The sequence below is a fragment of the Embiotoca jacksoni genome, unplaced genomic scaffold, assembly GCF_022577435.1.
Source record: "Embiotoca jacksoni isolate LCO1_2020_lvr unplaced genomic scaffold, fEmbJac1.0.p SCAF_3, whole genome shotgun sequence".
NCBI lineage: Eukaryota > Metazoa > Chordata > Actinopteri > Embiotocidae > Embiotoca > Embiotoca jacksoni.
In genome coordinates this window covers 800,001-826,306 of record NW_027185381.1, presented here as the reverse complement: position 1 = coordinate 826,306, position 26,306 = coordinate 800,001, and the positions used below count along the sequence as shown (strand labels likewise).

Below are 26,306 nucleotides of genomic sequence, written 5' to 3'. Positions count from 1 at the left end.
TGTGTGAGTGTGTGTGTGTGTGTGAGTGTGTGTGTGTGTGTGTGTGAGTGTGTGTGTGTGTGATCTCGTGATGGGCCATCCAGCAGAGCTGACCTCCATCTTCCTGTTTCCTCCTCTCTTCCTCTTCTCATTGTTCTCATTGGTTCTTTCCTCCCGTGTTCACTTTGTTCTTCTTCACCTTCAACATGGCAGCATGTTTCTCTTCTACTCCGTTTTTATTTGTTTCTTTTGCAGCAGCTTTGTTGGCCTCTGAGTCCAGTGTGATGAAAGGTAAAATGTTTGTTTGTTTGTTTGTGGTGCAAGACAAAAAAAATTCTGAAAATCTGATATTTTCATTTCTAGTCGTTCTTTTGTTTGTTTTCTATATTAGTATGAAAATGAACACGATCATTTAAAGGCTAAACAATATTTTAAGGATGCTCTGCAGTGAATTTTAATGTCTTTTTAATGTCGTAGGAGTTGATATGTTGTCCATGTGTGCTTATTATGGCCTGTTTTCTTAATAAACACCTGCCATATGACTGCATGTTGACTGCGTGTTGACTGCATGTTGACTGCATGTTGTCTATGTTGACTGTATGTTGACTGCATGTTGACTGTATGTTGACTGCATGTTGACTGCGTGTTGACTGCGTGTTGACTGCATGTTGACTGCATGTTGACTGTATGTTGACTGCATGTTGACTGTATGTTGACTGCATGTTGACTGCGTGTTGACTGCATGTTGACTGCATGTTGACTGTATGTTGACTTTATGTTGACTGCATGTTGACTGTATGTTGACTGCATGTTGACTGCGTGTTGACTGCGTGTTGACTGCATGTTGACTGTATGTTGACTTTATGTTGACTGCATGTTGACTGCATGTTGACTGTATGTTGACTTTATGTTGACTGCATGTTGACTGCATGTTGACTGCATGTTGACTGCATGTTGACTGCATGTTGACTATGTTGACTGTATGTTGACTGCATGTTGACTGCATGTTGACTGCATGTTGACTATGTTGACTGCATGTTGACTGCATGTTGACTGTATGTTGACTTTATGTTGACTGCATGTTGACTGCATGTTGACTGCATGTTGACTGCGTGTTGACTGCGTGTTGACTGCATGTTGACTGCATGTTGACTATGTTGACTGCATGTTGACTGCATGTTGACTGCATGTTGACTGCATGTTGACTATGTTGACTGCATGTTGACTGCATGTTGACTGCATGTTGACTATGTTGACTGTATGTTGACTGCATGTTGACTGCGTGTTGACTGCGTGTTGACTGCATGTTGACTGCATGTTGACTATGTTGACTGCATGTTGACTGCATGTTGACTGCATGTTGACTGTATGTTGACTGCATGTTGACTGCATGTTGACTGTATGTTGACTGCATGTTGACTGCATGTTGACTGCATGTTGACTATGTTGACTGTATGTTGACTGCATGTTGACTGCATGTTGACTGCATGTTGACTATGTTGACTGCATGTTGACTGCATGTTGACTGCATGTTGACTGTATGTTGACTGCATGTTGACTGCATGTTGACTGTATGTTGACTGCATGTTGACTGCATGTTGACTGCATGTTGACTGTATGTTGACTGCATGTTGACTGCATGTTGACTGCGTGTTGACTGCGTGTTGACTGCATGTTGACTATGTTGACTGCATGTTGACTGCATGTTGACTGTATGTTGACTGCGTGTTGACTGCGTGTTGACTGCATGTTGACTGCATGTTGACTATGTTGACTGCATGTTGACTGCATGTTGACTGTATGTTGACTGCATGTTGACTGCATGTTGACTGTATGTTGACTGCATGTTGACTGTATGTTGACTGCATGTTGACTGCATGTTGACTGTATGTTGACTGCATGTTGACTGCATGTTGACTGCATGTTGACTGCATGTTGACTATGTTGACTGTATGTTGACTGCATGTTGACTGCGTGTTGACTGCGTGTTGACTGCATGTTGACTGCATGTTGACTATGTTGACTGCATGTTGACTGCATGTTGACTGCATGTTGACTGTATGTTGACTGCATGTTGACTGCATGTTGACTATGTTGACTGCGTGTTGACTGCGTGTTGACTGCGTGTTGACTGCGTGTTGACTGCATGTTGACTGCATGTTGACTATGTTGACTGCATGTTGACTGCATGTTGACTGCATGTTGACTATGTTGACTGCATGTTGACTATGTTGACTGCATGTTGACTATGTTGACTGCATGTTGACTGCATGTTGACTGCATGTTGACTGTATGTTGACTGCATGTTGACTGCATGTTGACTGCATGTTGACTATGTTGACTGTATGTTGACTGCATGTTGACTGCATGTTGACTGCATGTTGACTATGTTGACTGCATGTTGACTGCATGTTGACTGCATGTTGACTGTATGTTGACTGCATGTTGACTGCATGTTGACTGTATGTTGACTGCATGTTGACTGCATGTTGACTGCATGTTGACTATGTTGACTGTATGTTGACTGCATGTTGACTGCATGTTGACTGCATGTTGACTGCATGTTGACTATGTTGACTGTATGTTGACTGCATGTTGACTGCGTGTTGACTGCGTGTTGACTGCATGTTGACTGCATGTTGACTATGTTGACTGCATGTTGACTGTATGTTGACTGCATGTTGACTGCATGTTGACTGCATGTTGACTGCATGTTGACTGCATGTTGACTATGTTGACTGTATGTTGACTGCATGTTGACTGCATGTTGACTGCGTGTTGACTGCATGTTGACTGCATGTTGACTATGTTGACTGCATGTTGACTGCATGTTGACTGCATGTTGACTGTATGTTGACTGCATGTTGACTGCATGTTGACTATGTTGACTGCATGTTGACTGCATGTTGACTATGTTGACTGTATGTTGACTGCATGTTGACTGCATGTTGACTGCGTGTTGTCTGCATGTTGACTGCATGTTGACTATGTTGACTGTATGTTGACTGCGTGTTGTCTGCATGTTGACTGCATGTTGACTATGTTGACTGCATGTTGACTATGTTGACTGCATGTTGACTGTATGTTGACTGCATGTTGACTATGTTGACTGTATGTTGACTGCATGTTGACTGCATGTTGACTGCGTGTTGTCTGCATGTTGACTATGTTGACTGTATGTTGACTGCATGTTGTCTGCATGTTGACTGCATGTTGACTATGTTGACTGTATGTTGACTGCATGTTGACTGCGTGTTGACTGCGTGTTGACTGCATGTTAACTGCATGTTGACTATGTTGACTGTATGTTGACTGCATGTTGACTGCGTGTTGACTGCGTGTTGACTGCATGTTGACTGCATGTTGACTATGTTGACTGCATGTTGACTGCATGTTGACTGCATGTTGTCGATGTTGACTGCATGTTGACTGCGTGTTGACTGCATGTTGTCGATGTTGACTGCATGTTGACTGCGTGTTGACTGCGTGTTGACTGCGTGTTGACTGTATGTTGATTGTATGTTGACTATGTTGACTGTATGTTGACTGTATGTTGACTGCATGTTGACTGCGTGTTGACTGCGTGTTGACTGCATGTTGACTGCATGTTGACTATGTTGACTGCATGTTGACTGCATGTTGACTGCATGTTGACTGTATGTTGACTGCATGTTGACTGCATGTTGACTGCATGTTGACTATGTTGACTGCATGTTGACTGCATGTTGACTGCATGTTGACTGCATGTTGACTGCATGTTGACTGTATGTTGACTGCATGTTGACTGCATGTTGACTGTATGTTGACTGCATGTTGACTGCATGTTGACTGTATGTTGACTGCATGTTGACTGCATGTTGACTGCATGTTGACTGCATGTTGACTGTATGTTGACTGCATGTTGACTGCGTGTTGACTGCGTGTTGACGGCATGTTGACTGCATGTTGACTATGTTGACTGCGTGTTGACTGCATGTTGACTGCATGTTGACTATGTTGACTGCATGTTGACTGCATGTTGACTGCATGTTGACTATGTTGACTGCATGTTGACTGTATGTTGACTGCATGTTGACTGCATGTTGACTGCATGTTGACTGCGTGTTGACTGCATGTTGACTGCATGTTGACTATGTTGACTGCGTGTTGACTGCATGTTGACTGCATGTTGACTATGTTGACTGCATGTTGACTGCATGTTGACTATGTTGACTGCATGTTGACTGCATGTTGACTGCATGTTGACTGAGTGTTGTCTGCATGTTGACTGCATGTTGACTATGTTGACTGTATGTTGACTGCGTGTTGTCTGCATGTTGACTGCATGTTGACTATGTTGACTGCATGTTGACTATGTTGACTGCATGTTGACTGCATGTTGACTGTATGTTGACTGCATGTTGACTGCATGTTGACTGTATGTTGACTGCATGTTGACTGTATGTTGACTGCATGTTGACTGCATGTTGACTGTATGTTGACTGCATGTTGACTGCATGTTGACTGCATGTTGACTGCATGTTGACTATGTTGACTGTATGTTGACTGCATGTTGACTGCGTGTTGACTGCGTGTTGACTGCATGTTGACTGCATGTTGACTATGTTGACTGCATGTTGACTGCATGTTGACTGCATGTTGACTGTATGTTGACTGCATGTTGACTGCATGTTGACTATGTTGACTGCGTGTTGACTGCGTGTTGACTGCGTGTTGACTGCATGTTGACTGCATGTTGACTATGTTGACTGCATGTTGACTGCATGTTGACTGCATGTTGACTATGTTGACTGCATGTTGACTATGTTGACTGCATGTTGACTATGTTGACTGCATGTTGACTGCATGTTGACTGCATGTTGACTGTATGTTGACTGCATGTTGACTGCATGTTGACTGCATGTTGACTATGTTGACTGTATGTTGACTGCATGTTGACTGCATGTTGACTGCATGTTGACTATGTTGACTGCATGTTGACTGCATGTTGACTGCATGTTGACTGTATGTTGACTGCATGTTGACTGCATGTTGACTGTATGTTGACTGCATGTTGACTGCATGTTGACTGCATGTTGACTATGTTGACTGTATGTTGACTGCATGTTGACTGCATGTTGACTGCATGTTGACTGCATGTTGACTATGTTGACTGTATGTTGACTGCATGTTGACTGCGTGTTGACTGCGTGTTGACTGCGTGTTGACTGCATGTTGACTATGTTGACTGCATGTTGACTGTATGTTGACTGCATGTTGACTGCATGTTGACTGCATGTTGACTGCATGTTGACTGCATGTTGACTATGTTGACTGTATGTTGACTGCATGTTGACTGCATGTTGACTGCGTGTTGACTGCATGTTGACTGCATGTTGACTATGTTGACTGCATGTTGACTGCATGTTGACTGCATGTTGACTGTATGTTGACTGCATGTTGACTGCATGTTGACTATGTTGACTGCATGTTGACTGCATGTTGACTATGTTGACTGTATGTTGACTGCATGTTGACTGCATGTTGACTGCGTGTTGTCTGCATGTTGACTGCATGTTGACTATGTTGACTGTATGTTGACTGCGTGTTGTCTGCATGTTGACTGCATGTTGACTATGTTGACTGCATGTTGACTATGTTGACTGCATGTTGACTGTATGTTGACTGCATGTTGACTATGTTGACTGTATGTTGACTGCATGTTGACTGCATGTTGACTGCGTGTTGTCTGCATGTTGACTATGTTGACTGTATGTTGACTGCATGTTGTCTGCATGTTGACTGCATGTTGACTATGTTGACTGTATGTTGACTGCATGTTGACTGCGTGTTGACTGCGTGTTGACTGCATGTTAACTGCATGTTGACTATGTTGACTGTATGTTGACTGCATGTTGACTGCGTGTTGACTGCGTGTTGACTGCATGTTGACTGCATGTTGACTATGTTGACTGCATGTTGACTGCATGTTGACTGCATGTTGTCGATGTTGACTGCATGTTGACTGCGTGTTGACTGCATGTTGTCGATGTTGACTGCATGTTGACTGCGTGTTGACTGCGTGTTGACTGCGTGTTGACTGTATGTTGATTGTATGTTGACTATGTTGACTGTATGTTGACTGTATGTTGACTGCATGTTGACTGCGTGTTGACTGCGTGTTGACTGCATGTTGACTGCATGTTGACTATGTTGACTGCATGTTGACTGCATGTTGACTGCATGTTGACTGTATGTTGACTGCATGTTGACTGCATGTTGACTGCATGTTGACTATGTTGACTGCATGTTGACTGCATGTTGACTGCATGTTGACTGCATGTTGACTGCATGTTGACTGTATGTTGACTGCATGTTGACTGCATGTTGACTGTATGTTGACTGCATGTTGACTGCATGTTGACTGTATGTTGACTGCATGTTGACTGCATGTTGACTGCATGTTGACTGCATGTTGACTGTATGTTGACTGCATGTTGACTGCGTGTTGACTGCGTGTTGACGGCATGTTGACTGCATGTTGACTATGTTGACTGCGTGTTGACTGCATGTTGACTGCATGTTGACTATGTTGACTGCATGTTGACTGCATGTTGACTGCATGTTGACTATGTTGACTGCATGTTGACTGTATGTTGACTGCATGTTGACTGCATGTTGACTGCATGTTGACTGCGTGTTGACTGCATGTTGACTGCATGTTGACTATGTTGACTGCGTGTTGACTGCATGTTGACTGCATGTTGACTATGTTGACTGCATGTTGACTGCATGTTGACTATGTTGACTGCATGTTGACTGCATGTTGACTGCATGTTGACTGCGTGTTGACTGCATGTTGACTATGTTGACTGTATGTTGACTGCGTGTTGTCTGCATGTTGACTGCATGTTGACTATGTTGACTGCATGTTGACTATGTTGACTGCATGTTGACTGTATGTTGACTGCATGTTGACTATGTTGACTGTATGTTGACTGCATGTTGACTGCATGTTGACTGCGTGTTGTCTGCATGTTGACTATGTTGACTGTATGTTGACTGCATGTTGACTGCGTGTTGACTGCGTGTTGACTGCGTGTTGACTGCATGTTGACTGCATGTTGACTATGTTGACTGTATGTTGACTGGATGTTGACTGCGTGTTGACTATGTTGACTGTATGTTGACTGTATGTTGACTGCATGTTGACTGCGTGTTGACTGCGTGTTGACTGCATGTTGACTGCATGTTGACTATGTTGACTGTATGTTGACTGGATGTTGACTGCGTGTTGACTGCGTGTTGACTGCATGTTGACTGCATGTTGACTATGTTGACTGCATGTTGACTGCATGTTGACTGCATGTTGACTGTATGTTGACTGCATGTTGACTATGTTGACTGCATGTTGACTATGTTGACTGCGTGTTGACTGCATGTTGACTGCATGTTGACTATGTTGACTGCGTGTTGACTGCATGTTGACTGCATGTTGACTATGTTGACTGCATGTTGACTGCATGTTGACTATGTTGACTGCATGTTGACTGCATGTTGACTGCATGTTGACTGCGTGTTGTCTGCATGTTGACTGCATGTTGACTATGTTGACTGTATGTTGACTGCGTGTTGTCTGCATGTTGACTGCATGTTGACTATGTTGACTGCATGTTGACTATGTTGACTGCATGTTGACTGTATGTTGACTGCATGTTGACTATGTTGACTGTATGTTGACTGCATGTTGACTGCATGTTGACTGCGTGTTGTCTGCATGTTGACTGCATGTTGACTATGTTGACTGTATGTTGACTGCATGTTGACTGCGTGTTGACTGCGTGTTGACTGCATGTTGACTGCATGTTGACTATGTTGACTGTATGTTGACTGGATGTTGACTGCGTGTTGACTGCATGTTGACTATGTTGACTGTATGTTGACTGCATGTTGACTGCGTGTTGACTGCGTGTTGACTGCATGTTGACTGCATGTTGACTATGTTGACTGTATGTTGACTGGATGTTGACTGCGTGTTGACTGCGTGTTGACTGCATGTTGACTGCATGTTGACTATGTTGACTGCATGTTGACTGCATGTTGACTGCATGTTGTCGATGTTGACTGCATGTTGACTGCGTGTTGACTGCGTGTTGACTGCGTGTTGACTGTATGTTGATTGTATGTTGACTATGTTGACTGTATGTTGACTGTATGTTGACTGCATGTTGACTGCATGTTGACTGCATGTTGACTGTATGTTGACTGCATGTTGACTATGTTGACTGCATGTTGACTATGTTGACTGCATGTTGACTGCATGTTGACTGCATGTTGTCGATGTTGACTGCATGTTGACTGCGTGTTGACTGCGTGTTGACTGTATGTTGATTGTATGTTGACTATGTTGACTGCATGTTGACTGCGTGTTGACTGCGTGTTGACTGCGTGTTGACTGTATGTTGACTGCATGTTGACTGCATGTTGACTGTATGTTGACTGTATGTTGACTGCATGTTGACTATGTTGACTGCATGTCGACTGCATGTTGACTATGTTGACTGTATGTTGATTGTATGTTGACTATGTTGACTGTATGTTGACTGTATGTTGACTGCATGTTGACTGCATGTTGACTGCATGTTGACTGTATGTTGACTGCATGTTGACTATGTTGACTGCATGTTGACTATGTTGACTGCATGTCGACTGCATGTTGACTATGTTGACTGCATGTCGACTGCATGTTGACTATGTTGACTGTATGTTGACTATGTTGACTGCATGTTGACTGCATGTTGACTGTATGTTGACTGCATGTTGACTGCATGTTGACTGCATGTTGACTGCATGTTGACTGCGTGTTGTCTGCATGTTGACTGCATGTTGACTATGTTGACTGCATGTTGACTGCATGTTGACTGCATGTTGACTGTATGTTGACTGCATGTTGACTGCATGTTGACTGCATGTTGACTGTATGTTGACTGCATGTTGACTGCATGTTGACTGCATGTTGACTGTATGTTGACTGCATGTTGACTGTATGTTGACTGCATGTTGACTGCATGTTGACTGCATGTTGACTGCATGTTGACTGTATGTTGACTGCATGTTGACTATGTTGACTGTATGTTGACTGCATGTTGACTGTATGTTGACTGCATGTTGACTGCATGTTGACTGCATGTTGACTGCATGTTGACTGCATGTTGACTGCATGTTGACTGTATGTTGACTGCATGTTGACTGCATGTTGACTGCATGTTGACTGCATGTTGACTGCATGTTGACTGTATGTTGACTGCATGTTGACTGCATGTTGACTGTATGTTGACTGCATGTTGACTGTATGTTGACTGCATGTTGACTGCATGTTGACTGCATGTTGACTGCATGTTGACTGCATGTTGACTGCATGTTGACTGTATGTTGGCTGCATGTTGACTGCATGTTGACTGCATGTTGACTGCATGTTGACTGCATGTTGACTGCATGTTGACTGTATGTTGACTGCATGTTGACTGCATGTTGACTGTATGTTGACTGCATGTTGATCAGTCTCCCTCTGTCAGCTGGATGATGGCGTGTGGTGTTCACAGACCCAGAAAAGCTTCTAACATAAAGTGATGTTTAACACAGATTATTTTGAAAGGACAAAGAGGGAAATAAACCACCTTTTTGTTCAACGTGATACTTAATATAAGATCCATCATTTTTACAAATTAAAAGTCCTTTGTGATTCATTTCTTACATGACTGTCGCCTGATTTTTTTTTTTTAATTATCCAACATGTCAGCCGTACCTCAGAATCACAGAGCAGCCGGCGTCTTCATGCTTCCTGAAGGAGGAGAGTACACCTTGAACTTCACGGCTGCACGAGCCGCCTGCCTGTTTCTGAATGTCACCATGGCGACCAGAGAGCAGATGGAGCGAGCCGTACAGCACGGACTGGAAACATGCAAGTAGGCTGAAATCATCGGATACTGTGTGTGTGTGTGTGTGTGTGTGTGTGTGTGTGTGTGTGTGTGTGTGTGTGTGTGTGTGTGTGTGTGTGTGTGTGTGTGTGTGTGTGTGTGTGTGTGTGTTCCCATGATCCCAGCATCCATCATTAATATGATGTCAGATTCATGGGTCATATATCACGTGTAATATACGTTTGTAGGATTTAAGAATTAAAGGGGGAAGTCAAAATATTTATTAAAGTGAGACATTTTTGTTTTATTGTATAAACATTGCAATATCTGCCCTTTTATTTACTATCTGAACAGATTTGGCTGGACAGCCGAGCAGATCGCCGTCATCCCGCGACGTTCGTCTGACATCAAATGTGGAAAGGGAAAAACTGGAGTGGTGATGTGGTTTGCACCGACCGACACAAAGTTTGGTGTCTTCTGCTTCAATGCCTCCGGTACGGATTATTTACTGTCCGGTATGCTCTACTGTAATCACAGTTCATCGGTCACACACATCGGTCATATGATTTCACTTTTTTATCTTGAGTCAACAAGTTTAGACTTTTGAGTTAATTGTACTGAGATCGATCAGGTTAATTTAGCCTAATTTGTTTAAACTCAATTAAAAATACATTTTCCAAAAATGCTGTATATTTAGTTAGTTAATTGAGCTAAAAAAAGAACAACATTGTTTTCTATATTGTCGTAAAAAAGTTGTGCAACTTGTGACGGTTAATGTGTGTCAGATACACTCAACTGACCAAAACTAAGAAACTGTGTGCAAGCCGTCTCCAATGAGTCAACAGGTTGGTGTTTCCAGTGTTTGTTCCCACGTGTCTTCAGCAATCACTTCAGTTTGACTGATATTCTCATCTTTAATGTGAGCAAATGAAACAAAAAAGTATTTTTATGATTTGTTACATGATTAATTTACAGTTATTTAGGCCCTAACTACCTCTGCATTAGATGAACAACTAAAATATCAAACTTTAGTTTCAGATTCAAAGGAAACTCTGACAACATGGACAGCCAGCCATCGATCGTCCACGTCTTCCAGCTCCCTGACAGCTGCAACCCGAAGCTCAGCAGCCGCCTCTCCGTCAGTCACGTCCACAACCGAGTCGCCACCAACAACTAGAACCCCCGAGAAGACGGCCTTAACTTCAGCTTCTGCTCTCCCGGTCCAGACCTCACGCTCATCCAGGGTTTCATCCTCCACCTCCTCTTCACTTCCTGTCTCCACCCGTCCTACTGCTGCTCCTTCTCAGCGTATCATATCAACTGTTGTCAGTCTTCCCTTTTCCACTTCCGTTCACACCTCCAGTGTCTCTGTTTCCACGGTGAGCTCTGCAGAAGTTGCTCTGGGAGGTTTGTTCAACAATATTTATTATCATTTTCCCAAATTATTAATTTACTTCTTTCTTTTCTGGAAATATGACTTTACATGCTGACAGAGCTCAAGAGGTTGAGAGGGGAAGGATGTCGAGGATGCTTTTTAAACAACAAAAACTTGTGATATCCTCCAAAGGTGATGAAATGAGGGGTTGATGGGTAATTTAGCCTTCAGTTTTTTTGATTTTTTTTTTTAACCAAAATTAATGTTTTACCTAAAGAGGATTATTTTATTTGCCAATATTAAAGCTGTATTGAATATTTTCTGGCCAGTGGGGGGCAGAAAAACACCAAAACAAACTGCTGGTTGCATTGGAAAAATGTTTGAACTTTAAAATCAATTAGAGAATTTAATTAAAACTGGATGAAGATCATCATGTTAATTAATACACAAATCACACAAACAAGTATATAAAGAGTCCAGAAAATTTAAAAAAAATAAAGCTGTACTCTGTCATAGACTTGAGGTTCAGGTAGTGAAACAGCAGTGACCTACAATACCATTCATGACATGAATTCTGTTGAGCTTGGATTTGAATTGGTGTGTGTAGAAATCACACTGACCTCATCGCTCTTTCTGTTGTTGGTTCTCCAGCTGCTCTGACAGCACTCGTCACTCTCGGCGTCGCCGTCCTGCTGCTGGCGGCTGCAGGTGTGATGTGGTACCACAAACTGTGAGTCGAGTTTTCAGATAACTTGTACGGTTTCAAACACTCAAAAAAGCACTTTTACCTCTAAATAATAAAGTTTGTGTGATAAAGCAGAAAAGGCTTTTTAAGTTTGGAATACAGAAGAATTGGAACCGTACTGTTTTTGTTTTGCATGTGTGAAAGCAATCGTCGGGCATAAAGAATTGAATGTGTTTTTATTTATCCATGTTTAGTATATTGTACTTTATGATACGCCTTTCCCTCCTCTCTTGTTGGAAAAGGACCGTGAGGAGGTGTTGGTCTGAGCGGCAGCAGCAGGACGACGTAGAGACGGAGATGTGGAAGCACACGGACAGCGAGACGGACCTGCACAGTCAACACGGAGCAGAAGGAGACGACGACCACGACGAATCAGACAGGAAGTACTCAAGTGACATCACGCTGTGTGTGAATCCGGATATCAAAGCTCACTCTTTAGAGTAGCTTCAAGACAGGTTTATAGGATTTTAAAAAATGGATTGAATGAACACAACAGTGTTACCTGATAAATGTTCGTCAGTGTTTCAAAAACAGGATGATTTACACCAAAAATACTTTGATTACTTTACTGTACTCGGCAAAGTACAACTGTAATTCTGAACAAGCACAATCACTGCCATGAGCCATCAGCTGCAGGTCTCCTTCTTCTTGTAGCTGAAGATGGTCCTGAATAACCCGGGCTGTATTCTTTGGGCTTGTCATGCTGCAGGACGAGTTTGAAACCTGTCAGACACCTTCCTGATGGTACAAATCTAAATAGGCCCCATTTTTTCTATTTTTATGACCTTATATATATAAAAATATAATCTTATGGTCTTGTCTGTGAACTTCTGTTGATGTTGTTGAGATCGAAAAGCTGCAGCTAGTTTGTCTTCCCTTTGTGTTTGTGTGCATGAACACAGTTTCATCAATATTGTTGAAATAAATTACTTAATGTTACTGGAGCGTTTCATTGACTCTTTTATTTATTTATTATTTTACCTCTTGAGTGAATAACTATATGATTCTATAATAAAAATAATATAAAACACAACCTAAAGACAAAAAACAAGACAATCGGGAGGAAATGTGACAGTTGCAACCACGAAATGAAAATATACTGAAAAAACATATTGTTAAAAATGAAACTTTGAGTGGAAGAGGGAGGTGGATTTGTTTTAATATTTTGGATGAGATACGATCGTATGATTTTTCTTTCATGCCTCTTCAGACATTAGGACATCCCATAAAACGGCCACGGTTACGCCCATCGGTAACAGTTTGACTCTTTTACAGCAAAGTGCACCAGCTCGTGCACTATTCAGTGAGGAGGAGGAGGTGGTGGAGGAGTGGATGGTGGAGTGGATGGTGGAGGAGGAGGTGGTGGAGGAGTGGATGGTGGAGGTGGTGGTGGAGGAGGTGGTGGTGGAGGAGTGGATGGTGGAGGAGGAGGTGGTGGAGGAGAAGGTGGTGGTGGAGGAGGAGGAGGTGGTGGTGGAGGAGGTGGTAGAGGAGTGGATGGTGGAGGAGGTGGTGGAGGAGGAGGAGGTGGTGGAGGAGTGGATGGTGGAGGAGGAGGAGGAGGTGGAGGAGGAGGTGGTGAAACAGCCTACATATCAACGTTCTGTACTAATATGGTCATTTTCCTGCTGCCGTAGTTTTTCTTCATGTCGTGAATGAGGGAGGTTATCATACGCGCAGTACGGTGGCCTCAAAGGGTCGAACCGACAAAATATACAGCAGCAGAAGAAGAAGTGCGTGACGTCATCAACACGGCAACTTCCCAAACCAAAGCGCTGCTAAACGTTCCGCTCCTCGCACCGGGAACCGGGACGGTACCGGCGGGTCGGACACCGGCACGATGCGGCGGCTGGGATCCGTTCAGCAGAAGATGGCGTGTGTTTTTGTGACCGACGTGAAGGAAGAAGCGTCCAGAAAACGGGAGAGTCAGGTGGGTTCAGCCGCCGCTAGCACGGAGCACCTCCACTCTGCGTCATGTTTACTACAACAACAACTTTTATTACTTTTATTTATTTCAGTGGAATTGAAGTGAGAATGTTAAACTGCACTTCCGGCTCATGCCTCCGTGTTTATTTCCCTCTCGTTGTTAGCGTTAGCTTCATGAGGTAGCATGTCAGGTGGGCTGCTCCGTTACAGGTGATCAACAACATGTGACGTCATGCTCTCACGTGGTGACCTAACGAACTCCAGGACAGTAAGATGGTTAGTTAGGTTAGGTTAGTTAGGTTAGGTTAGTTAGGTAGGTTATGTTAGTTAGGTTAGGTTAGTTAGGTGGGTAAGGTTAGTTAGTTAGGTTAGGTTAGTTGGTTAGGTTAGTTGGTTAGGTTAGTTAGGTTAATTAGGTTAGTTAGGTTAGTTAGGTTAGTTAGTTAGGTTAGGTTAGTTAGGTTAGGTTGGTTAGGTGGGTTAGGTTAGTTAGTTAGGTTAGGTAGGTTAGGTTAGTTGGTTAGGTTAGTTAGGTTAATTAGGTTAGGTTAGGTAGGTTAGGTTAGTTAGGTAGGTTAGGTAGATTAGTTAGGTAGTTTAGGTTAGGTAGGTTAGGTTAGTTAGGTTAGGTAGGTTAGTTAGATTGGGTAGGTTAGGTTAGTTAGGTAGGTTAGGTAGGTTAGGTTAGGTTGGTTAGGTGGGTTAGGTTAGTTAGTTAAGGTAGGTTAGGTTAGTTGGTTAGGTTAGTTAGGCTAATTAGGTTAGTTAGGCTAGGTAGGTTAGGTTAGTTAGGTAGGTTAGGTAGGTTAGTTAGGTAGGTTAGGTTAGTTAGGTAGGTAGGTTAGTTAGGTTAGGTTAGTTGGTTAGGTTAGTTAGGTTAATTAGGTTAGGTTAGTTAGGTTAGGTAGGTTAGGTTAGTTAGGTAGGTTAGGTAGGTTAGTTAGGTAGGTTAGGTTAGGATAGTTAGGTTAGGTAGGTTAGTTAGGTTGGGTAGGTTAGGTTAGTTAGGTAGGTTAGGTTAGTTAGGTTAGTTAAGGTTAGTTAGGTAGGTTAGGTTAGTTAGGTTAGTTAGTTTAGTTAGGTGGGTTAGTTAGGTAGGTTAGGTTAGTTAGGTATGGTATGTTAGTTAGGTTAGTTAGGTAGGTTAGGTTAGTTAGGTTAGTTAGATTAGGTAGGTTAGTTAGTTAGGTAGGTTAGGTTAGTTAGGTTAATTATGTTATGTTAGTTAGGTTAGGTTAGTTAGGTTAGGTTATGTTAGTTAGGTTAGGTTAGGTAGTTACTTTATTAATATAGGGCGTTTATCACTAACAAAAACATCTACAGGTAGTCAGCAATAATATATATTTAATAGAATATAATTTAATGTAAGACTAAGTAGGAAAGCAACAGAAGATTAATAATATTATTATATATTATATATGTATATATAATGTTATAGTTGACTAGTACCGATAGGATTAATAGTTATAGTTGACTAGTACCGATAGGATTAATAATGTTATAGTTGACTAATATATATCATGAAATACGTGAATATGTTATCGGTGAATGTTCAGCCTTTGTTTGGTTCCTCTGCAGCAGTTCCAGGTCGTTGCCACCGACAACGTGAACCCGGTCGCTCGGGAGGCCGACGTCGACGGTGCTCTCGCCACAGAGAAACTGGACGGCACCTGCTGTTATGTTACAGTTCACCAAGGTGAGCAGGTCCACCGGGTCGGAACCAGACCTGAACCAGACCTGAACCAGACCCTCGTATCTGGACCATCTACAGACGTCTGAGTGCGAGACAAATATTCCAAAAGGCCAGTAAACCTCTGAACTGTTGAAAATATGATGTTCTGGTCTCCGGGTCTTCAGGGCAGCCGGTCCTCTGGGCTCGACTCGACAGGAAACCCAACAAGCAGGCAGAGAAGAGGTTCAGAAAGTACCAGCAGGCACACCGCAGCTGTAAAGGTGGACGGACACGTTTCATCCTTCAATGTTCATATTCTCATTATATATTTAGACATTTACACTCGGTTGTCCTTCAGGTTTCTCGTGGAACGTAGAGGAGGATTTTAAGACGGTACCGGAGACGTGGATCCCGGCTCACAGAGTCCAACATCACCGCGGCCTCCCGGTTCCCGACGAACACGGACACATTCCAGGTTCTTTATTCTGCTTTATATGGATCAGAAGTAACGCAAAGAACACATTGGAGATGTACTTCCATCACATGATGAGCTTTAGTGTGAGGAACCGTGGGAGGTCTGGGTTGAACCGGTTCTGTCCCGGTGACCGTGCAGGCTGGGTTCCGGTGGAGGCGGACAACAAGCAGTACTGCTGGCACTCCTCCGTGGTGGACTACGAGGTCGGGTCGGCTCTGGTTCTACGGCCCGGCAGCTCCGACGACGACGACGACGACGACGTGTTGGAGGTCGCAGTCGTCCCGTTGGCCGACCTGCAGGAACAAACGCTGGAGCTCATCGGAACCAACGTCAACGGAAACCCTTACGGTACCGTGATCCAGCGTTTCTATGGTTACGTCCAGAGGGAAGTGTGGTTTCCTTTTTGAACTGATTGTTTTGTCACCAGCTGGTTGGAGAGGAAACATAGAGTCCAAATATATTTAAGCAATATTAAACTTGATTGATTATACAAGTTTCAGACTAATTAAAACACGTAATCTAAATATTGTGGAGCAATTCACTCAAAATGTAAAACTTTTTGTTAGCGCCATCTGTTTCCATGGCAACACATGGGTTTGACTAACAACTGGAAAACAATCAGTAACATCAGACCTATAACAAATAGAAACTACATTATATTACATATATGAAACTCTATTCTAATTCTATGTTCCCATTGAGGAGGTGGAGTTATAGTTCTAGTGATGAACAGGAAGTGATGTCATGATGATTCGTTCCAAATGTTCAGTTGACCAATCAGATCTCTGGGGGCGGAGCTACTTATATAATCATAATTATGACTCCAGTACTTTCACAGACATCTCGGTTTATCTAAAACTACGGTCCTGGTCGTGTGACATCACCGTGGTTCCTCCAACAGGACTGGGCAGTAAGAAGCAGCCCGTCCACTGCCTGGTGTCCCACGGCAGCGTTCGGATCCGGACGCCCCCCCCGGTGGACCTCCAGCAGCTGTGCTCCTGGTTCCAGGAGAGTCCGGCGGGCCGGGTCGAGGGCATCGTGTGGCACTGCAACGACGGCACGCTGGTGAAGGTGGGACGACTTCCTCTGCTGGTCAACATGAACTTCTTATGAGTGTCTCAGCTGAAGGGCAGATTATGATTGTGATTATGATTATAATTATGATTATGATTATGATTGTCTCACTCGTTATGTATTTAAATGAAGGTTCAGTGGTTTATACAGAGATGCTGTCGGGCTCTGAGCCCGTCGGACCGCCGTGACTTCAGGCTGCTCTGTTTGCCGTGTCGGCAGGTTCACCGGCACCACCTGGGGCTGCGCTGGCCGGACGGGGACACCTGCCTCGGGGACAGACCGGTGGTGATCCGGGCGGGCGGGACGGACGACGCTTACAACAGCAGGAAGGACCTGTTCGCATCCTTCCTGGCTCTGAGCGGACGGCGCTTCGGCCGGCTGAAGGACGTCGGCTTTGAGCCCTGAAGGCAGACGGAGAGGACGGCGCTCCGACTCCCAAGACGGATTTTCAGTAATTCCAGAAGAAGTGATTTAAAGAATTCCTCGTTTGTACACTTAAGTTATTCCATGGAAGCAGCGAGTTGCAGCGATCAGCTTCACCGTGACTGAAAGAAAGTTTGACGTTCAGCACACTTTACAGAACTGCTTTCATATAAAAGGTGACGTTTCTTTTCTATCCTGTAAATACTGAATGTTACAGCTGCTGAGTGAAGAATAAACAACGTACACGTTTGGATTGAACTCATTTCTTTTTTTATTACAATCTAAAATTAAAGCTTATTTATTGGCAAATACAGAGAAACAATATAAAATGCTACATAAGGAGCTACATTGCTAAACAAAGAAGTTAATATTAACATGAACAAAGAAACAGCTGCCTGAGTCGCTCTGTTGTAAAAAGGTCAACTTTACTTGGATTCATTTGCGAGGACTTTAATTGAGGAATTGAATGTGATTGTAAACTGCAGTAAAAATGTGCTGGACTGAGATGCCAGCGTTGAGGACGAGTTAACTGATGGACACGCTCGGCATCTCGGCCTGAACCCCGAACTCATCGCACACCTTCTTCAGCCGCTCCTCCAGCAGGACGTTCTTCTTCACCTCCAGCTTGTAGTTGTACTTCAGGTCCTCGATCTCCTCGAAGAACGTCGGGTCGAAGTTCTCCAGCTCCCTCTTCAGCTGCTTCACCTCCGCCTGAAGTTTGATTTTCTCACTTTCAGCTGCCTGCAGACGGTTTTTCAGTTTCCCGTAATCTGATTAAAAAAAACACAACAGAAGTGATTTCTTTCTTCCAAACAATTAACATATTTGATTTAAGTTTACAGGAAGTTGAAGAAGCCGTTTATTGAGGTCTCACCTGGTTTGGAAGTCGTGTCTCCGTACCTCTCCGTGTGCTCGTTCATCCTTTGTTTCAGTGATTCGTTCTCCTTCTCCAGCTCAGCGTTCAGCATCCTGACATCACCCCAACGTTATCGTTATTCACACTAACCAGGTGAAGACGGTTGTTTACATCCACACAGCTTCTTTATCATTCATCCAACTCTCAATATTAAAGTACAGTTTGGTGAAAAGTCACTTTTAAGGTATTTTCCAAAACTTCTGTCGTCTAAACGATTCCCAGAAAACTGTCCTGTGAAAATGTGATTTTTACACATTCATGAATCTCGATCATTCAACACCGACACGTACATCTTGTATATCAGAGGGATGAGCTCGTCAACCCTCCTGTGGAGTTCATGGTTTCATGTACCTGATGGCCTGGAACTCCCTGCTCAGTCCGGCTTCACTCTTTGCTGCTGTAGGAAACTTCTTCAACATGTCAACCTGAGAAATGAAACTCAGTTAAACGTTCATAGAACAGGAACAGCAGCTGATCAAGAGCTGATGAACAGAAATAAACAAGACTGCTTCATGACGAGACACGTTAGTCCGTCTGGCTGTTTAATGTGTGACTTCTGGTTGTTGTGGTTGTTAAACCGGTGAAGGTCAACCCAAACCGGTGAAGGTCAACCCAAACCGGTGAAGGTCAACCCGATCCCGGTTATTAAACCGGTGAAGGTCAACCCAAACCGGTGAAGGTCAACCCAAACCGGTGAAGGTCAACCCGATCCCGGTTATTAAACCGGTGAAGGTCAACCCAAACCGGTGAAGGTGTACCTGATCCTCCAGCTGCCGGATGCTTGTCTGAGTTCGCTCCTCGCGCTCCGTCGCCTCCTTCAGCTGCTGTTTGAGTTCAGAGAGGCTGCGGGTCTTCTGGGAGAGCTCCTTCTCCAGCTCCTTCATCTTGTTCTCAAACATCCTGCAGACAGAAGACACAGACGTTGTCGGAGGTAAACGGAGTCGTTGCTGGTGATTGAACAGAAACATGTTTCGGATGTGAGAGCTGACCTGGTCACCACGGAGCTCCTCCAGGTCTTACTGTCGGCGCCCTCGGGGATCGGTCGGGACAGAGCTGTCCTCAGTCTCTGCTTGGTTTCCTCCAGCTCCGCCTCCAGCTTCGCGTTGGCCACTTCCACGCTCGTCTTGGTGACTCTCAGCCTCTCTGCAGCTTCCGCTTCCTGTTACAGCATGAAACATTCAGAGGGTTTTCAATAAGAAACTTCTTTTATAAACAAAAAAACAGTTGACGTCAAACTAAAACACTTGTTAAATACCTGCGTCATGCTATTTTATTTGATGTATTAAAAGGTTCCGTGTGTAGAACGTAGGAGGATCCAATTCATATTTAATCACCTGAAATTCTAAATAGTTTTCATAACTTTACGTCCCAGTTCGGGCCAAAGATTCACGACAAGATCAAACTGTTGGGACGTTGCAGCTCAGTGAACCGTCCCGTCTCAGCTCCACCTGCTTTGGTGGCGAAGGTGTCTGAGACTCAGATGTCGTGTTTGTTCTGCTTATTAGATACTATAGATATATATATATATATATATATATATATATATATATATATCTAACCCTAACCCAGCTGTACACATACCACATGCAACGGGACATTTTAAGAGTCGCTGAAGTATGTCATAAAAGTAAAAGTAAATAGTATGTGATTCAGAAGGGTTGGTTGTAATCTCCAACGTCCCCACTAGATGTCACTAAATCCCATCACTGCATCTCTAAATTAAAACGTTAAAAACCTCGTCACCCTTTTCATTTCCCTGCGCAGACGTTCGTTCTCCATCACGATTCTCTCCAGTCCTTTGGTTTTAGATTCCAGTTTTGAAGTCAGCTCGGCTTCACTTCGACTCTTCAGGGTTTCACAGTCGGTCTGGAAGAGAACAACGTTTCCGATCATCTACAGAAACGGAGCGGACGAGTTGAGAAACTTCTGACAGAATGTGAAAGCACACGTGAGCGGAAACAACCTTCAGCTTCTCGTTTTCTTTCTCCAGCGCAGCGACTCGGTCTTGATTGACGGGTGAGCTGGACTTCTTCAGCGCCTCGTTGTCCCGCTGCACCCTCTCCACCACCTTCTTCATCAGTCCCACCGTCTTCTCCAGTTCTGGGACGGTTTTGCCGCTCTGACCCGTCTGAAGAGGAGCAGGACAAGTCGTGGATGGACGTACGGTTTATGTTCAGTTACTCCTTCTAAAAGCCTGACGTTAACTTACTCCTCGTATGTGCGCCAGCCTCTTCTCCACCTCGGCCTTTTCCTTTTTCAGTGCGCTGCACATCTCCTTCAAGTCTGCGACCTGATTCTGTGAAAAACACAAAGAGAAACTGGATGAAATTATAAATATAATACTCTTGGGAAAAACACAAGTTGCTCTCTGCCAAATATCAGAATAATAAACTCTTTTAAACTTTGTGATACTGAAATAAATGAAGACAGTTTTATGAAGACTTTTATGATGCAATGGATTAAGTCACTTTTCATTAAAGCAAAATCAACTTTGTTTGTGTTTTTTGTCAACGATGTTTCTTAAAGCTTCACAGCAGTGTGTGTTTGATGGGAAATGTAATTCACTACATGTTTTTCAAGATAAACAAACTGCTTTAACGGTTGCAGCGGTGTTCATTTGAATTCAAAATGAGTCCGATGCAGAAGTGTCTGAAGGACCAGGCTACTGCAACAGTCCATGTTTCCAAAACGGAGAAAATGTAATAACATGTGAAACGACTTTGCTGGAACAGTAACAACAACAAGATCTGGGCCAAGAAAGAACAAACGCAGATATTTGGCAAGAAAGACGAGCAAGTTGATTTGTGAGTCTTGTCTCTGCATTAATGGATGTTCTGCACAGAACATCTTTTTAAAACGAGGTGCAGGCTTGATTGCAGCTGAAGACACTTCTGGATCGGAACCATTTTACAGACCTGAAGCTACGAACTCTTTTATATCCAGTCGGTGGAAGTGATGCATAAAAGGTTGCGGTTTTCTGTGATTTTCAGCCTCTTCGGAGAGGACTGGTCCTCCTCATGTGACTCTAACCGACAAAGTGAAAAAGTTTGTTCCTCTAAAACGTTGGAGTCCTCCTTTCTAAACATCAGTAGAACCGGTGTTGTCTCTCCGTCAGGTTCTGCGTACCTTCAGTCTCGGGACGTCTCGGCTCGTCTGCTCCACCTGAAAGCGCAGCTCCAGGTTCTCGGAGGCCAGCTTGAGGTTTTCTTTCTGGAGGTCCTGGTCTCGGTGTGATGGAGCTGCCGTGCCTCGTCCTGACGTCTGCGTGAAAGAAAAGAAACAGGATGAGTCCATATAAAAGGTTGTCGTTAGTTTGACTGCTGTGGAGGAAACAAGCTTTCTTTTCTGTTTCCAGGGTGATGAAGTGTCTCTACACAGCTGATCAGAGCGGAGGGGAGGAAACACGACACACTAACAAGCCACTTCCTACTCACTGGTGACGCGTTACCACCTCAGCAAGGCGACTAAAAAGTACCTTCAGATGTCTGAGAGATCTGCTCTCTCCTGTTCGAGTCTCTCGTTCTGTCCTGATAAAGCTGCCGGGTCGTTTGCTCGTCGTGCTGCTGGACTCCACATCTGGATCTGCTGAGCACAACTGCTCCGGATTATCTTCCTCTGTTTCCTCTTCAGCCTGTCGAGGCTCCTCTGATGTGAGTCCCACTTCATCATCATCATCCTCATCCTCATCATCCTCATCTGTGTGTGGACCATCCAGGTGACAGACACCCTCGCTCTCTCCATTCCTCTTCATTACACCGGGTGGTTCTGGTCTGTCAGGTTCGGTGTCACTTCCCTTCGTGTTCTGTGGATCTTCTTGATCTTCAGACACATTAACTTCACGGCCAGCAGAGACGTCTGATGTACTTTCTGAAATATCTGCAGCTGTTTGCGTCTCATCTTCACTTCCGTCATCCTCCGCTGAGCCACAGCCGGTCTGAGTTTCTCTGTCTGGCGCCCTCCGATGGCCGACAGCGTTCTTTGCAGTCTCCGAGCTAACGGGACGTCTCGCTGTCTTCGCTCTGCGGGACTCGTCTTCAACATCAAATGTGACAGAAGAAATCCTCCTCAGAGTCGGAGAGGAGCGGCTCTTTAACTTCACAGGGGAGTCATCCAGTTAAATCCAGGGAGGAAGGAGAGTACAGAGAAATGAACACAGAGATAAACGGACATGTCAGACTCCCTGGAACAGAACAGGGTCACAAGATATGCAGCGATAAGAAGGCTGCAGGACGTGCTGTAAACCTGTCATAAAGGTGTCTTCTCATATCTGTAAGTTGCAGCGCATTCATGTCGTTAGAGCAGAAAAACAGTGAAACATTCACATCTTTGAGTCCATAAAAAGATCATAAATATATAAATACATCCGTAAATAAACAGTGAATATACAGTTTATACAACATAAACACGTGTTTTTGTTTTTGCTCCGACACCGCGACTCCAATAACTACTGAGGAAACCAACTATTATTGAAATGATCCATTAATCTTCCTATTATTCAGTCCTTCCAAGAAATTGATATTTCAGTATAATAATAATCAATATGATCAGGAGCTTGTAATTTGGTCCAACTATTTCTCTGCATTAAGTTACAGTAGAAACTCTGCTGGAGGAATTACAGCACAAAGTAAACATTTCCAAACAAAACTTGCTTCATCATTAAAAATGACTTACAATCATCAAAGCTTTTCATCCTCTCTTCTCCTCATCATCACAACAAACCAAATATTGCTTAACCAAAAAAAAGGAAAAAACTGAAGTGACAGGACTTTGTTTTTGTGGATACAGTATGTGTTAAATTAATATTATATGAAAAGCATTTAAAGCACCTATTTATGCAGAAGATGTAGTGTTTGTATTAAATACTGCAGTCACACGATGTCTGTTTGTGAATCTACGTCACTTTCAGGACTCTCGTAGCAGACTTCTATGAGACAGCTGAAACTGAGTTGTTGTTGTAATTTGTGGTTCTTTAAGTTTAGAAACTAAAAGGAGATGAGAACTAAAATATGTCCAGCTATTTCTGTGATGTACAGTCTGCTTATCATCATATTACTTATTACTTTGGACTATTTATTATGTCGTACTTAAAATAAAAAAAATAAAAAGTCACATTTTCTCAATTTGACTGAGTGGGAAAAAAACAAACGAAAAACTGCCAACTGCATCGCAATAAAAACAAAATAAAAAAACGCAGCAAAATCATGCTTTTAATCACAAAAAAGCAAAACAAACCCTGTAAAAGTTATTTTCTGATGGAGCTGATTATTCATTTTGTCTATAATGTCAGAAAATTGTCAAAAAAATGTCCACTGAACTGTTTCATCTGCCCCAAAAAACAAATAATAAGTTCACGATGATATAAAGGAAGAAGAATGAAACGATGCTTCGTAATCAAACCAACTGAAGGGATTCATCACTTGTGAAAAGAGTTGCTGATTACTTTTCTGTCAGTCAAATTCAAATGACTTGTTTAGTGTCCAAAACTCAGATATTCAGTCACAATGACATAAAAGTGTGAACGAACGAGCGGTCTGATAAACGAGTCGTGATCTCAGAGTGAACTCATGACTTACCGAGGGTCTTGACGGGAGCTCTTTGGCTGCGTGGCTCTCTACGGAGTGAAGTCTCTCCTCCAGGAAGCGGTTCCTCAGCATCAGCGTCTCCATGGCGACGTCCCGCGGTAACGCCTGCTGCTGCCTGCACGGTCGACACGATCCGTCAGCGAGAACTTATTATTCCTGAACATCACAGAGTTGGTTTTGTATTTTTATAAAGAGCGAGGAGGACGAGCAGGAGGTTCATTACTGAAGAATCAACTGCATTAAAACTTGATGTGTCACATGATTCAAGTTGAAATATCGTGTTGTTATTATGTTTGTTATGATTATGTTTGTTTTAGATGTAGATCCCAGCGGAGTCCCACCAATCAGTTGGCCAGTCTTATTGGACGTTACTGTCCAATCACAGATATTAGTACAGGTATTAGTGTGTATTCTGTCTGATATGAAAACGGTTTTTAAGAACAGAATGCAGAAAAGAAATCTTGAATTTAACCAATTTAGAAATTTGTCTTTGTGTTTTTTTTTTAAATTTTTTATGATCATTTATGGTTTTCTATCATTATTTAGTTTCCAGTGAAATTCACTGTTTCAATAAAATAAAATATTAAAATATGATAAAGGTGAATGGGACTCTGGTATGCAGACAGGAGGACTCGGGAATAGAACCACCAACCTTATGATGAGTGGACATTGATACGTGCGGCTGTGGCTGCTTTTATTATGTCTTTGCCAATATATCGATATCAATTTCTTTAACTTCCTAATATTTGTAGCAGCATCAGCCACGAAGATCCAGCATCCTTCCGGCTCTAGTTTCACATTAGCCATATTTTTAAATACTTAATGTTGTAAATGTAATTACACTGACCCAGATATTGTTACACTTTTACACATTGATATCAGCATCGGCCTAAAAAACACTAAACACAAACCATTATGGTGATTAAATTAAACAATGAAACGACTTCCATGAAACTGAGACATCAGTAAAAATAAATACGTGTGAACTGCTGCTGTTGAAGAACAGAACATACAGATGTAGAGTTACGTGGATTATTCTGGAGATATCACAGTTTATCAGAGTTTATATCTCTGGATTTATAAAGGTCTTCTGGACAGATGATCATTTCTCATGTGGGGACCTGGAACCTTCATCGATCCGGTTCGAATATCATTCAATTATTAATTAATACTGAGCTTTCAGAGATGCTCCATTTTCACAGAGGAATTTATGATTCGAGTATTTCTGGATTTAATTGGTCTTTGCTGTACATAGTTTTGCAAAAATGTTCTTGACTGATGTTTTTAATCAATATTTACAGGATGTCTTTTTTATGACCTGTTTCCTGCACCTTTTTTTAATTTCTAATCCTTTGAGTAGTAAATTATAGTGAATATTTTGAAATGACACGGTGTAGTCTTAAATTCATGATGTAAATCCAGCCAAGAACCAACAGGATTGTACGAGTTTATAACAATAAAGTGAATATTATAAAAAGCGGTTTTAAAGGCCGGTCCATACTTGACGGTGATGATCTGCGTCTCCAGCCCGGAGTTCTTCTTCTTCAGCTCCTCCATCTCCGTCTCCAGCTCAGAGGATCTCACTGCCACCACCTGGTCGGCCGTCACACCTCGAGCCTTCAGCTTCCTCTGCAGCGCTGCTCTCTCCTGCTCCAGTCTGCAAACAATAACACACAACAACACACGTTACACACAACAACACACGTTACACACATTACACACGTTACACACAACAACACACGTTACACACATTACACACGTTACACACATTACACACGTTACACACAACAACACACATTACACACAACAACACACGTTACACACAACAACACACGTTACACACAACAACACACGTTACACACATTACACACGTTACACACAACAACACACATTACACACAACAACACACGTTACACACAACAACACACGTTACACACATTACACACGTTACACACAACAACACACGTTACACACATTACACACGTTACACACAACAACACACGTTACACACATTACACACGTTACACACAACAACACACATTACACACATTACACACAACAACACACGTTACACACAACAACACACGTTACACACATTACACACGTTACACACAACAACACACGTTACACACAACAACACACGTTACACACAACAACACACGTTACACACAACAACACACGTTACACACATTACACACGTTACACACAACACACGTTACACACATTACACACGTTACACACAT

General features: G+C 43.0%; 3 protein-coding genes across 9 annotated transcripts in view; 2 read left to right on the top strand and 1 right to left on the bottom strand.

The window, feature by feature from the left end:
* The first annotated feature begins 202 nt into the window (after positions 1 to 202).
* On the top strand, positions 203 to 12,907 carry lyve1b (lymphatic vessel endothelial hyaluronic receptor 1b). The gene is made up of 6 exons (XM_069162954.1): positions 203 to 270; positions 9,758 to 9,923; positions 10,230 to 10,369; positions 10,908 to 11,282; positions 11,902 to 11,980; positions 12,238 to 12,907. The coding sequence occupies exons 1-6, from the start codon at positions 264 to 266 to the stop codon at positions 12,437 to 12,439; spliced, it is 969 nt and encodes a 322-aa protein (XP_069019055.1). The 5' UTR covers positions 203 to 263; the 3' UTR covers positions 12,440 to 12,907.
* A 799-nt stretch (positions 12,908 to 13,706) lies between these two features.
* rlig1 (RNA 5'-phosphate and 3'-OH ligase 1) lies at positions 13,707 to 17,815 on the top strand. 5 transcript variants are annotated; one of them, XM_069163136.1, is made up of 7 exons: positions 13,708 to 13,925; positions 15,500 to 15,617; positions 15,779 to 15,874; positions 15,952 to 16,068; positions 16,207 to 16,416; positions 16,970 to 17,139; positions 17,337 to 17,815. In XM_069163136.1, the coding sequence occupies exons 1-7, from the start codon at positions 13,836 to 13,838 to the stop codon at positions 17,538 to 17,540; spliced, it is 1,005 nt and encodes a 334-aa protein (XP_069019237.1). In that variant the 5' UTR covers positions 13,708 to 13,835; the 3' UTR covers positions 17,541 to 17,815. The 5 variants fall into 5 exon arrangements, with proteins under 5 accessions (XP_069019235.1, XP_069019234.1, XP_069019237.1 ...); XM_069163137.1 differs by having other exon boundaries at positions 13,710 to 13,925; positions 17,362 to 17,815; XM_069163134.1 differs by having other exon boundaries at positions 13,707 to 13,925; positions 15,503 to 15,617; positions 15,952 to 16,416.
* A 9-nt stretch (positions 17,816 to 17,824) lies between these two features.
* Positions 17,825 to 26,306, bottom strand: part of cep290 (centrosomal protein 290) — a 61,773-nt gene continuing 53,291 nt past the window's right edge. For 2 of the 3 annotated variants that reach the window (XM_069163127.1, XM_069163128.1), the window contains exons 41-51: positions 25,565 to 25,720; positions 24,055 to 24,178; positions 21,608 to 21,742; positions 20,691 to 20,777; positions 20,445 to 20,609; positions 20,225 to 20,347; positions 19,471 to 19,640; positions 19,240 to 19,381; positions 18,833 to 18,906; positions 18,440 to 18,534; positions 17,825 to 18,335 (exon numbers count right to left, since the gene is read on the bottom strand). In XM_069163127.1, coding sequence (XP_069019228.1) covers positions 18,091 to 18,335; positions 18,440 to 18,534; positions 18,833 to 18,906; positions 19,240 to 19,381; positions 19,471 to 19,640; positions 20,225 to 20,347; positions 20,445 to 20,609; positions 20,691 to 20,777; positions 21,608 to 21,742; positions 24,055 to 24,178; positions 25,565 to 25,720 — 1,516 coding nt within the window. In that variant the 3' untranslated portion in view covers positions 17,825 to 18,090. Of the gene's footprint in view, positions 18,336 to 18,439; positions 18,535 to 18,832; positions 18,907 to 19,239; positions 19,382 to 19,470; positions 19,641 to 20,216; positions 20,348 to 20,444; positions 20,610 to 20,690; positions 20,778 to 21,607; positions 21,743 to 24,054; positions 24,179 to 25,564; positions 25,721 to 26,306 lie in introns of those variants that run through there. The other variant, XM_069163129.1, reaches the window with a different exon arrangement.